General features: G+C 54.1%; 1 protein-coding gene across 1 annotated transcript in view; it reads right to left on the reverse strand.

The window, feature by feature from the left end:
- The window catches only part of RIMBP2 (RIMS binding protein 2), a 96,278-nt gene that overhangs the window by 13,823 nt on the left and 69,686 nt on the right, over window positions 1-12,769 (reverse strand). Inside the window, exons 13-15 of the mRNA XM_039249583.1 lie at window positions 8,336-8,494; window positions 5,201-5,887; window positions 3,478-3,595 (exon numbers count right to left, since the gene is read on the reverse strand). Of these exons, the coding sequence (XP_039105514.1) occupies window positions 3,478-3,595; window positions 5,201-5,887; window positions 8,336-8,494 (964 nt within the window). The remainder of the gene's footprint in view (window positions 1-3,477; window positions 3,596-5,200; window positions 5,888-8,335; window positions 8,495-12,769) is intronic.

Genomic DNA, 12,769 nt, shown 5'->3' on the forward strand with positions numbered 1-12,769 from the left:
CCCTCCCCCGCCCCTGCAGTCTGCACTGGCCCACGCCCTCCCCGCCCCTGCAGTCTGCACTGGCCCCACGCCCTCCCCGGCCCCTGCAGTCTGCACTGGCCCCACGCCCTCCCCCGCCCCTGCAGTCTGCACAGGCCACACGCCTCAGCAGCTGCGCCGGCTCAGGGACCATGACATGTGGCCACACTGCCCGAGGCACAGAGACCAGGGAAGACATACGATGCTGGGTCCCAGCGAAGGCTCCAGCCAGAGTCTCAAAACCAGGGGAGACCACAGGCAGAACCACCCACCTGCCCCACGGGCTCTTTCTGGTGGGGGGTGGGGGGAGTGGGCAGCAGGCAGACTTCACTGCCTCCTCTTCCAGAGAAGGTGCGTGTCCACCGTGGACTGTGGCCCTGGCCTCTCCAGAGACCACAGGGAACAGCTGGGGGTCCGGCCTGAGGAAGAACTCACCTCCAGACCTGGTCTGACCTGGCGTGGGGACTCCTTCCCTCTGCCCTGAGGCTATGACCCGGGTCACCTGGGCGGGCTCAGGGGGTCTCGGCAGGCAGGAGAAAGGGTCTGCCCACCATGTGCCCAGTCAGGGCCCCCGAGGGCGCCCATGCCGTGTGCATAAGCATTGCCTCGTACAAGTGAGACCCGCCCTCCCTGCCTGCCGGAGACCGACTGCCTTCACCCGCAGGGTCCCTGTCATTTGTACAAAGAGGGAATCGTCTGTTAAATGGACTTTAAACTGTTTTATTTTCTCCTCACGGCGAAACCCATGGAAAAGAAGTCTCTGTTCTAAAGGGCCAAGCTTCGTTTATATGTTCATTCCTAATTGCTCCTCTCTGGGCCCAGAGAGCTGCCGAGGCCCCTCCTTCTGCGAGCTCGGCAGCCAGCACAGCCGAGGACGTGGGAAAACCGGGGAGCCCACAGGCCCTTAGAATGGGATCCTCGTGTGGAGGAGGGGGCGCCCTGAGGGAGCCGCGCCCAGGGACATCGTCCCTCGAAGTTACCCATCAGGGTCCTGAGGCCCTCCTCACGCGCAGCCACCGGACTTACTTTGGACTTACTTTCGCCTTGTTTACATCAGGACACCTGGGCTTTGGAAAACCCGGAGAAGATGAAGAGGTACAGTGTTTTAATTGAATGCAATGCCTCTAAAAAAGATATGGGGGAAGTATGCGTTCTACAGACTTCGCGTCCCCTGGAAAAGACAACAGATGCTTCCGAGTAGAGCAGACCCCTAAAACGGTAGCTGATATTTGCACAAGAAAAACCACTAATTTCCGGGGTCACTGGCAGCTGCCGAGCGCACTGCACTTCTGTCCTCTGAGAGCAGGTGTCTGTGTGTGAACGTGCCACGTGTGTGACTCTAGGCACGCTCTTACGCAGTTTCCTACACTGTTCCACGGTCACAAGTCAGGTACAATTAAAGCAAATCACAAGTTCATCCAGCACTTTTTTGAGTCATGTCATTGAGAGCTTTCTGTTGTTGTTAAAACGTCAGCATTGCTCTCTTTCCGCTAATGTCACTAGTGACTTACTGAGACCAAGACATGTGCGGCCCCTTGAACCCTTTACCGGAAGACCCAGCCAATCAAAGGATTTGCCAGAGACCCCCTCCCGGGGGTGAGGGTCGGCCGGCCAGACTTGGACGCACACTGATGTTTCCCCGGCATGGCCACCTGGCTGTTCCCTCCCTGTCCTGGGAGACCGGGGCCGGAGGACCCCCGGCTGGTGCCTGCACCACTAACGCCCAACCCAGGAAGAGCAGTGGCTCCGTGACGGGCCTCGCTGTGGTCATCAGGCGTTTCAGTTACGGTCCGGTGAAGGCTTGGGAGCCCAGGACAACAGTGGGGAACAACAGTCTGGGCATGCGTCCCCGGCTGGGCCCGCCTCGTTTCTACAGACGGGCAGCCCCCCCACGAGCCACTTATCTTAAACGCCAGGAGACCCCGTGGGGCCCGGTGACAGGCAGGAGGAATGACACACAGATTACATGAAAGACCAGCGTTTTCCAAGTCGGGCTCTGCGTACTCTGTTATTTTTCAGTTAACTGAAAAGACTCTTTTTTTAAGGCTCTTTAATATATTCTGTGAAAATTTTGCTGATAAATAAAAACATTCTAGGGCCGTGAATATGGAAGGGGGAACATTTTTCCCTGCTGTCTGGACTTTACAAGGAAGAGAGGTCCCGAAGGACAATACTTGACTTTACAAGGAAGAGAGGTCCCGAAGGACAATACTTAGAGGATCTGTTCTGTGTTATCACGTCTGTCTGTCTTTCTGGTTGATGTGAAAGAAGGTCGACTAAGCATCAGTGGTTTGGCTGTGATTAGAGCCGTTGGGGGGTAAGGGGGGGCAGGGGAGTCTTGTGGTCCCTAACTTGTCTCCCTACAGCCCTGACTTGCCAGGTCAAGGTGTCTCACTCTCTTCTATTTCTACCCCGTCCCCAGGGCCCCCTGCTTGGTTCCCCACGTGTGCACACGTTTTCACGAAAGGCAAGTTTATTTGGGCTGATTACCAAGTTCCATTACCCTTTGCAAATACTTTTTAGAACGGCTTTTGCCACGATTCATTCTAGGGGGGGAAACCGGCGGAAGCCCTCCCATCTGATAGCCCGCCACGTCCCCCTCGCCCAGCGGGTCGGCTGCAGGGCCTAAAATGATGGATTTCAGCAAGACTGGCTCAATCCCAAAAAGGAGTGAAGAGAATGGACACGGGGTGCCAGACGGGGCCTCACGAGCGAGGAGGCGACCAGATGGAGGAGGGTGGCATGTGCCCCGAGGACACATCCGGGCCTCCTGGCGTTTCCGTCACTGTGGGCCAGGCTGCCAACGTGTGCTATGCGTGCAGACAACTCTCCGTTACATGGGCCTTACTTCTGAATCTGGGGACCAGCCACCACCCATGCTCTGACCAGGAGCATCTCCCGTGAGCACGAGCGGGAATGTGGTGAGGCAGCGCACGGCAACCTGTCCAGGGCTCCTGCCGTCCGGCCGCTCCGGGAAAACATAGATAAAAACTCGCAGGAGGAAGACTGGCCTGGGCAGCCCTCACGGTGTCTGAGAGCACTTCCAAGTAGGTTTCCCTGGTCCTGGGCTTCCTGCCTTTTTTTGCCATAAGTAACAGAGAGTTTCCTCTGTGTGGCTAAAATGCTGTCCCTGATAAGTTTTTTTTTTGTTTTTGATTTTTAATGTTTTATTTATTTCTGAGAGAGAGAGACAGCATGAGCAGAGGAAGGTCAGAGAGAGAGGGAGACACAGAATCAGAAACAGGCTCCAGGCTCTGAGCTGTCAGCACAGAGCCCGACGTGAGGCTTAAACCCACGAACCATGAGATCATGACCTGAGCCAAAGTCGGACGCTCAATCGACTGAGCCACCCATGCGCCCCGTCCCTGATATGTTTTCAAACATGTTTAGATCAAGGACAACGCAGCCATGTGCTCCGTGCTCAGGAGGAGGAGAAAGGTGTCAAGCAGGCCCACTAACCGATGGATGGGACCATCACTGGTCGCGACCTCTGGGGGCCAGCACTGCCATGGGGGAGCCTCCAGCCTGCGTGATCCGCCCTGTCCGCCCGTCCTGCAGACGCCGGGTTTCCTAAAATCTAGAGACAAAACAACAGTCATTAGTCCTGCCGGCCTCAGGGGGCTCAGGAACTAAGTCAGCCGAATCATGTCAACTCAGAAGCAAAAGCTCTAAAGGCAACTAAACTTAGCTTTTAACTGAAAGGTTAGCTGAATAACCTGGAAGAGAAACAAGCTGCTCACCCCAGGCGGCCCATCTTCTACACCAGGGTCCCTTTTCGGCACACACATGGGAGGGGGGGCAAGAAGGGACCCCTCGGGACGCACTGTCTCCTGTGGCTACTGCTGTGGAAGCCAGGATCTTGGAACCAAAGTGAGAGTGGCTTCCACAGGCTCCCCTGACCACACACGACCCTTACCTAGTCTCAGCACAGGCCCCACCTGCAGCGGTCACGGGCATGGGGAGCGAGTGCCTCTCCAAACATCCCGCCCGGACCGCGCTGTGCGTGAGGTCCCCAAAAACTCAGAGACAGAAGTGTCTGGGCGTTATTGGCTTTGAAACTCATGGCAATGTCCTGGCCCTAATCCGAAGGCGCCAACCAATTTTCAGGGCTGACTCAGGCGGTTCTCCTTTATGGGCGGGTTTGCTCCTAATGTGCGCTAAAGGTCAGAATCGTACGAGAGTCACAGCGAAACCTCCAGCTCACTGGTGAGTAATCTGAGTCAGGAAGTTCTCGGGGACTCAGGGCATGAACAGTGGTGAGGGAGTCCCAGTTATTAGGCAGCTTGTGACAGGCGGGGGCAGGGAGTGGGGGCTGCAGGTGGCGGGTGACTCAGTGGGGTTCAGATCGGCGCCCTCTGGTGCACACAGTGCGACTGCACGCGCTCAGACGGGAGGCCTGGCGCCCGGCCGCGGCTCGCCCGTGTTTTCATGGAGAAGTTCAGCATGACAGGAGCGGATGTGCTGAAGAAAGGGCACAATATAGAGATGAATGAAGCCTTGAATGAGCCTCTACTCTCCACAGCCCACTAGCAAGCCCGGAGCACAAGGCAGGGGGTGCGTCTACAGCGGATGATGAAAAACCTATTCTGAAAACTGGACACAGGCAAGAAAGGGGAAGGAAACAAAACAAAACCAAACCACTTTGGAAACAATACATAGAAACAGATCTCTTCAAAAATTGCTCTCTTTTTTTCCTTTCCAGTTACGGATAAAGACCGAAACACAACACCAACCAGACACCAAAGCCGTCAGTAAGGAGTACGGGTGATAGTCACCAACAGGTCCCTGGGGTTCATTTTCGGAAAAGAAATTAAGAAAACAAAAAAAGAAACAAACAAACAAAAAAAAACGTGTTGCCAAACTTTTGGATAATCGCAGTTCAGCTAACCCTTAATTAAAATTTAGATTCAGTTGCCCTTGAATTAAAGCAGCCATAATCATCGCTGACTCTGTGGGGTGGGGGTGGGGAGGGGGTGGGTCAGTATTCTACAGCAAAGTAAAGGGATCGTCAGCACGGTCAAAGATCAGGAAGCAATGGGGCGTAAATCAAAATGCATGGAAAGGAAAGCCAGCCAGCAGAGGGGTTCCCCAGGGATGGACACCCAAATAAATCAATCAGGCGAGAGAATGGAAATGGATTGGTTTGGCAAGCGGACGTGAGCAGGAAGTGTACATCACACACCGCAGGGCCGTCTGCAAGCCTGGGACGTGGCTGTGCCTGGTGGCCAGCGGCCCTACTGTCGGGCGTTTTTACGCTTTTCGTCCAGACATCCCGCAAGCCTTGGTGAGCCCGCGGCTCCTGCCAGCCATCCTTCCTGGGGGCGGCTCTCTCTGGGCTGGGGTGGGCGTCATCGCTCCTGATGACGTCACCGGGGTCCACTTGCTCCCCAAAGTCCTCCTCGATGCTGCTCTGCCGGGTCAGCGTCCGCCGCCGGGCCAGCAGAGGCCTCAGGCTTCTCCTACAAGGACAGGGCCCCGGGCCCGGGCCGCACTTGGCCGTGTTTCGGAAGCCGAAGCGCAGCTCTTCCTCCTCGCTCCCACAGTCCAGGCCACTGTCCGGGCTCCTGCTGGCCGAGCGGCCGAACCGGCAGCCTCGGTCTTCTGGAACCGAGTCCTTGGCGTGGGGGCTGATCCCGGGGCCCCTGGGCTTGGCCGGGAGCCAGGACACCTGGGGGGCCTCATCCCCACTGCGGACACGGGCGCGGGCCCTAGCCGAGTACCCTAAGCCCTGTCTGTGCAATAGCTGCGGCGGCTCTGCCTCCTCGGCTGCTTCAGGGATACTGAACAGCCCCTTACCGGGGCAGGCCTGCTGGGGGTGCTCAGGGCGCTCCAGGAAGGCCCCTTCGGTGCCACTACTCTGAAAGCACTCCTTAAGGGGTGGGGTGTTACCGCAGGGTATGACCAAAGTGACATGGGGGAAGGAAAGAAAACAGACAGAATTAGTCTCGGACGCGAGGAGGGACAGGCATGCGTGCACTCGCGGGGGTGGAAGGCGAGCTTCGGCCGGCTCTGGAACAGAACAGAAGGTGAACCCACGGTGCCTGGTGGGGCAGGCAGGAGGCGTGCTCTGGGCGGAGTGGAGGCCACGAGTGTGGTGGGGGGGGGGGTGCAGGACATCTAGCAGCTGGAGGCTGGGCTGCTCTTAACTCGGAAGCCACAGTAAAGGAGTCCGTGGGAGGGAGGCGGTCCCCACAGCGGCCCCGCCCATTACCCCAGGGCCCTCACCTCCTCCAACAGCTGCAGCTAAATGCCTGTGTGACCTCAGGGCCTTGGCCCTTGTAGCTTGGGGCAGTGCGTGCTGCACAGCCCTGCCAGGTCAGCGTCTGCAGAGGACCTGGTGGGCATGGCCCTCTGGATCCTGGCTGCTGGCGCGCAGGGACCCACATCCCGCCGTCCCGGCCTGGCATGCAGAGTGCCACCGAGGGTGCTGCCCCACGCCAGAGATGACCTGGCCACCGCGTGCCCACAGGTCCGCAGGGGCATCCCTGAGCCCCTCCTCCACACCTACTGAGCACAGCCAGACAGTTTCTCCTTGGGGAGGCCCTCACTACCCCGCCAGGCAAGGCCTTTCCTCCAGGACCCCACCTGGGGCTCCATGAACTGGGGACCCTGGCGCATTCGCCTGCGCCAGGGTCAGAGCTCAGTGCCTGCAGTGAGGGCCCGAGCGGCAGTGCGCCCTTGTCTTTGACCTAGTCTCTTGCCTTTGCTAACCTGACACCAGGGTCTGTCTGGGAGCGGGAGGAAGGGGTCTGACCGGGGCTCCCGCAGCGAGGCTACAGCTGCAGGAACCGTCCAGAGGCGGGAAGTGGGGCCCAACAAAGCCACATCACATCCTCAAACTGTCGGACTTCCCAGAGGACTCGGAAGTCCACACCAGTCTGTAGAATCTCCTGACTTATCAACCTGTAACAGCGCTGTGGGCACAGCGAAGTGAGTGCACCTGCGCCCCCACAGGCCCCCCTGTGCCGTCTGCCGGGTCCCAGGAGGCGGGGGTGGGGGGTGCACTGGGCCATCAGTTCCATAGGAACCTGTCATCCTCAAACCTCCTCTCTAGGTGAGAAGGCAACCATTTTGCTTCTTTACTAACCCGGTCGCAGTAAGTGCCGCCCAGGAGCTTTCTCCACAGGAAGGAAAAGCATCCTGGAAAACGGATACAGGCCCCGCCCAGCCCAGCCCAGACACCTGCTGGCTGCCCGGGGCTCTGGGGCCAGGCAGGAGGAGTCTGGGGGAGGCGGCCTGCGGCCTGCCTCCCTCAAGGAAGTTGCTGTGAGTCCTGCTGGCCGGTGTGACCTTGGGAGCTGGCAGGAGGCCGGCGAGAGGCCCCAGGACTGGCGGAAGCACCGACGTCTGGCATGTTCTTTGGCCACAGAGGATCCCCAAGCCTCTGCTGGGGCCCTTTGCTGGGAGAACATCTGCATCTTTATGCAAGTGGGCACTGCGTAGTGAGCAGTGAGCCTGGCGGCCAGCGCCAGACGTTGCCTCCTACCCACCACCACTCAAAACACACGGCTGTGTCCTAGAGGAATTCGGTGGCGGGGTGCGCTCTCTCCCAGCAGAATTTTCCTCTCCGTGGCCTTTTGCAATTGCAAAGCCCACAGGGGTCCCAGCGGCGGGGCGGCTCTTTGTCTGCCCCGGGGTTGGGAACGGCCCCGCGGCTGGCTCAGCCTGGCTCAGGGCCTGGTGCAGAGGCGGGCGGCTCGCACCCCAGAACGCGGTCAGCACACGGGGACGCCCACAGGGGCAGGCCCCCTACTGTTCTCTCCCGAGGCCTCAAGCTCAGGTTCCATGAAGGTGACCCCCATCCAGTCCCAGACTGGCGGCCACACTGGAGGCGGGGCTCTGGGTGTGTCTGGGAAGGGGCCTGTGGGTGGAGCCCGTAGAGCCCCCAAAGCCCCACCCTCCTCGGGCCTCCGTGCCCCGTGGAACATTGCGCGCCCCAGCTTCTCTGGTTCCCGGAAATCTGCAAAGTCCCCCGGGGCCACGCCACCCCCGGCCCCAGTCTGACTCAGACTGGCCTGTGCCCTGGCTGCTGGCTCTGTGATCGGCACTCAAGGCTGGGGCGGGGGTCTTCCCTGTGCTCTTCTATCCTACTGGATCCCTGGTACCGAGCTGTGCACCCCTGGGAGGGGGACGCTCTCGGCAGCTCCTCCTCCTGGACTCTTGGGGCGAGCTCTGGTTGGGAGATGGGGGAGCTCCCGACCACAAGCTCAGCGCCGAGGGAGACGCCGGTCCAAACAGCAGGGCGAGGTCCCCACGGAGGGGCAGAGAAGGGGAGCCCCAGGCGGCGCAGAGGGAACCGGTGACCCTGGCCACTGACCTTGAGGGCGCTGTGGGACGTGCCGCTGGGCCGCCTCCTGCCACCGTCCTCCAGCTGCATCTCAGAGCAGAGCTCCTCCTCGTCCTCCTCCATGATGTCGGACAGGTCGGAGCCCCGGCTGCTCTCCGTGTGGTACTCATCTCCGTGGCAACAGTGCGGCTGGGGGCCGAGAGCAGGGGACACCGTGGCACCCCCGGGGTTGGCCCGGGGCACCCTTCCCCTGCTCTGGGCCTTGCAGGCCCCAGACCCGTGTGTGTGCGTGTATGTGTGCGTATGCGCACACGTGTGTGCAAGTGCGTGTCGCTCCACCACCAGAGACGAGGGCCTGCACGTCCCCGTCCCACCAAGCGCGTGAGCCCCGAGGGCAGAGAGAGCCCGGCGGGAAGAGCGGACACCCCTGCAGGCTCAGGTGGCGGCAGGTGTGCAGAGCGGCGGGTGGTGGGAAGTGGGCGCCTCTGCAGCAGGTAAAGGCACTGAAGACTCTTACGAATACCACATAGTCTGATACACACGCTCTGGTGTGTCTGGGGGACAGCCCAGCCTGGGCAGGCAGTGGACTCCCCGCCATGGGCCGCGTTCACCCTGCGCCCAGCTTGGGGGCCACATGAACCGTTCCACAGAAAAGCCTCCTTTGGGATTGTCTAACACGTGAACAGAAACACAGAGAGGCCCAGCCAGGAGCTCAGCTGCAGCTCAGGCCCGCGTCCTCACTCACGGAGTGCCCGTCACCCAACATCTGCAGTATTTACAGCCCATCAGACTGCAACCAGCCTAAACTGAGCACGCTGATGAGCTCACATTTATGAACGCACTCTGCCTTCGCTAGATGGTGTTGACGAAGAATGGTTTATTTTCCTGGTGGGCGACAGACGAACGCATTTCACAGCATCCTGTGACACCCTTATTAAAACACTCCAGCTTTCAATTACTACCCTGGATAAAGATATGCAAGCACTTCCGGCCACATGAAGTTCGTGACCTCAGGTTCGGCCTGCACTGGTGGCAAGAAGTGGCCGGGAAGTTTCTTAGCCGGAGCCTTTGTCACCTCGGGCTTGAGCTGTTCCCGCTGTAATTCACTCAGGCACCAAGTAGACACACAACAAATGGCTTTCAATAAACAAAGACCAGGCCGGCTTTAACGAGGTCTCCCCAGGGGCACAGGACAGAACCCCCTTACAAGAGAACAGGCTCCCCGGATTCCAACCCCGTGGCGTGGGAATTAATCATGGCATGGGAAGAGGCGTCTGTTGCTGGCCAGGTATGCCACTGGTGGGGACCCTACCCCTCTCTTAGTGTTGGGCACATGACCCCAGGCTGCCCAGTGAGATGTAGCTGGAGGTGACTTCTGTGCCAGGTAAGAGAAAAGTGCCTGAGTTTAATATATAAATATATAAATATTTAAATCAGTTCATCACAAACATAAGCAAGCTTATTGATAGGAATACCGTAACTGCAAGAGACTTTACCACCCCACTTACAGCCATGGACAGATCATCTAGGCAGAAAATCAATAAACAATGGCCCTGGGGGCGCCTGGGTGGCTCAGTCGGTTGAGCGTCCGACTTCGGCTCAGGATATGATCTCACAGTTCATGGGTTCAAGCCCCACGTCGGGCTCTATGCTAACTGCTCGAAGCCTGGAGCCTGCTTCGGATTCTGTGTCTTCCTCTCTCTCTGCTCCTCCCATACTTGCACACTGTCTCTCTCTCTCTGTCTCAAAAATAAATAAATATTTAAAAAAAATTTTTTTAAAAAGAAACAATGGCCCTGAATGATACACTGGACCAGATGGACCTGACAGATATATTCAGAACTTTGCATCCTAAAACAACAGAATAGACCTTCTTCTCAAGTGCACATTCTCCAAGATAGATTACATACTGGGCCACAAAACAGGCCTCAATAAATATGAAAGAATTAAAATCATACCGTGTGTATTTTCGGATCACAATGCTATGAAACTTGCAATCAACCAGAAGAAAAAATTTAGAAAACCTCCAAATGCATGGAGATTAAAGAGCATCCTAGTAAAGAACGAATGGTTCAGCCAGGAAATTAAAGAAGAAATTTGAAATATATAGAAGCAAATGAAAATGAGAATACAACAGTCCAAACCCTTTGGGATGCAGCAAAGGCAGTCCTAAGAGGAAAATACATTGCAACCCAGGCCTAGCTCAAAAAGCAACAAAAATCCCAAATACAAAACCTAATGGCACACCTAAAGAAACTAGACGCAGAACAGCAAAGAAACCCCAAGACCAGAAGAAGATGAAAAATAATAAAGATCAGAGCAGAAATAAACAATATAGAATCCAAAAAAACCAGTAGAACAGATCAATGAATCAAAGAGCTGGGTTTTTTGAAAGAATAAACAAAATTAACAAACCCCTAGCCAGGCTTCTCAAAAAGAAAAGAGAGAGGGCCCAAATACATAAAATCATGAATGAAAATGAGTTTATCACAACCAGAAATACAAGCAATTATCAGGGAATACTATGAAAAATTATATGCCAACAAACAGGACAGCCTGGAAGAAATGGACAAACTCCTAGATACCCACACACCACCAAACCTCAAATGGGAAAAAATAGAAAATTTTAACAGACCCATAACTAGTGAAGAAATTTAGTCAGTTATCAAAAATGTCCCAACAAATAAGAGTCCTGGGCCAGATGGCTTCTCTGGGGAATTCTACCCGACATTTAAAGCAGAGTTAATACCCATTCTTCTCAAAAATGGGAAAAATGTTCCAAAAAAGAGAAACGGAAAAGAAGATTCCGGACTCATTCTGTGAAGCCAGCATTACCTTGACTCTCAAACCAGACAGAGACCCCACTAAAAAGAGTTACAGGTCAATATCGCTGATGAATACAGATGTGAAAATTCTCAACAACATACTAGCAAATAGAATTCAACAGCATATAAAAAGAATCATTCACCATGATCAAGTAGGATTCATTCCTGGGTTACAGGGCTGGTTCAATATTTGCAAATCAATCACTATGATATGTCATATTAATTAAAAAAAAAAGGATAAGAACCATATGATCCTGTCAATGGATACAGAAAAAGCATTTGATAAAATGCTTTTTGTCAAAAGGTTTTTCTTAATAAAAACCTTCAAGAAAGTCGGGATACAAGGAATGTACTTAAACATCATGAGAGCCATATATGAAAAGCCCACAGTTAATATCATCCTCAATGGGGAAAAACAGAGCTTTCCCATCTGAGATCAGGAACACAACAGGATGTCCACTCTCACCACTGCTGTTTACCATAGTGCTAGAAGTCCAAGCATCAGCCATCAGACAACAAAAGGAAATCAAAGGCATCAGAATTCACAAAGAAGTCAAACTCTCACTTTTCGCAGATGACATAATACCGTACATGGAAAACCTGACAGACTCCAACAAAAAGCTGCTAGAGCTGATCCATGAATTCAGCAAAGTCACAGGATACAAAATTAATGCACAGAATCGGTTCCATGTCTATACAACAATAATGAATCAACAGAGATATCAAGGAATTGATCCCATTTACAATTGCACCAAGAATCATAAAACACCTAGAAATAAACCTAACCAAAGAGGTAAAAGACCTTTATGCTGAAAACTATAGAAAATTTATGAAGGTATTGAAGAAGACACAAAGAAATGGAAAAGCATTCTGTGCTCATAGATTGGAAGAACAAATACTGTTAAAATGTCAATACTGCCCAAAGCAATCTACACATTCAATGTCATCCCAATCCAAATAGCACCAGCATTTTTCTCAGAGCTGGAACAAACAATCCTAGAATTTGTACAGAACCACAAAAGACCCCAAATATCCAACGTAAAGTTGAAAAAGAAAACAAAAGTGGGAGGCATCACAATCCCTGACGTTGGCCTTACTACTACAAAGCTGTCATCACCAAGACAGTATGGTATTGGCACAAAAAGAGACACATAGACCAATAGAATAGAGAACCCAGAATGAGACCCACAAATGTATGGCCAACTAATCTTTGACAAAGCAGGAAAGAGCATCTAATGGAAGAAAGACGGTCTCTTCAGCAAACGGCACGGGGAGAACTGGACACCAACATGCAGAAGAATGAAGCTGGACCACTTTCTTACACCACACACAAAAATAAACCCAAGATGCATGAAAGACTTGAATGTGAGACAAAAAAACCATCAAAACCCTAGAGGAGAAAGCAGACAACAACCTCTCTGACCTCAGCCACGGTAATTTCTTGCTCGATATGTCTCTGGAGGCAAGGGAAACAAAAGCAAAAATCAACTATTGGGACCTCACCAAGATAAAAACTTCTGCATGATGAAGGAAACAATCAGCAAAACTAAAAGATAATCGACAGAATGGGAGAAGATATTTTCAAATGACATATCAGATAAAGGATTAGTATCCAAAATCTATAAAGAACTTACCAAAC

This window comes from Hyaena hyaena, unplaced genomic scaffold (assembly GCF_003009895.1).
Source record: "Hyaena hyaena isolate Hyena2069 unplaced genomic scaffold, ASM300989v1 scaffold_343, whole genome shotgun sequence".
Classification (NCBI taxonomy): domain Eukaryota; kingdom Metazoa; phylum Chordata; class Mammalia; order Carnivora; family Hyaenidae; genus Hyaena; species Hyaena hyaena.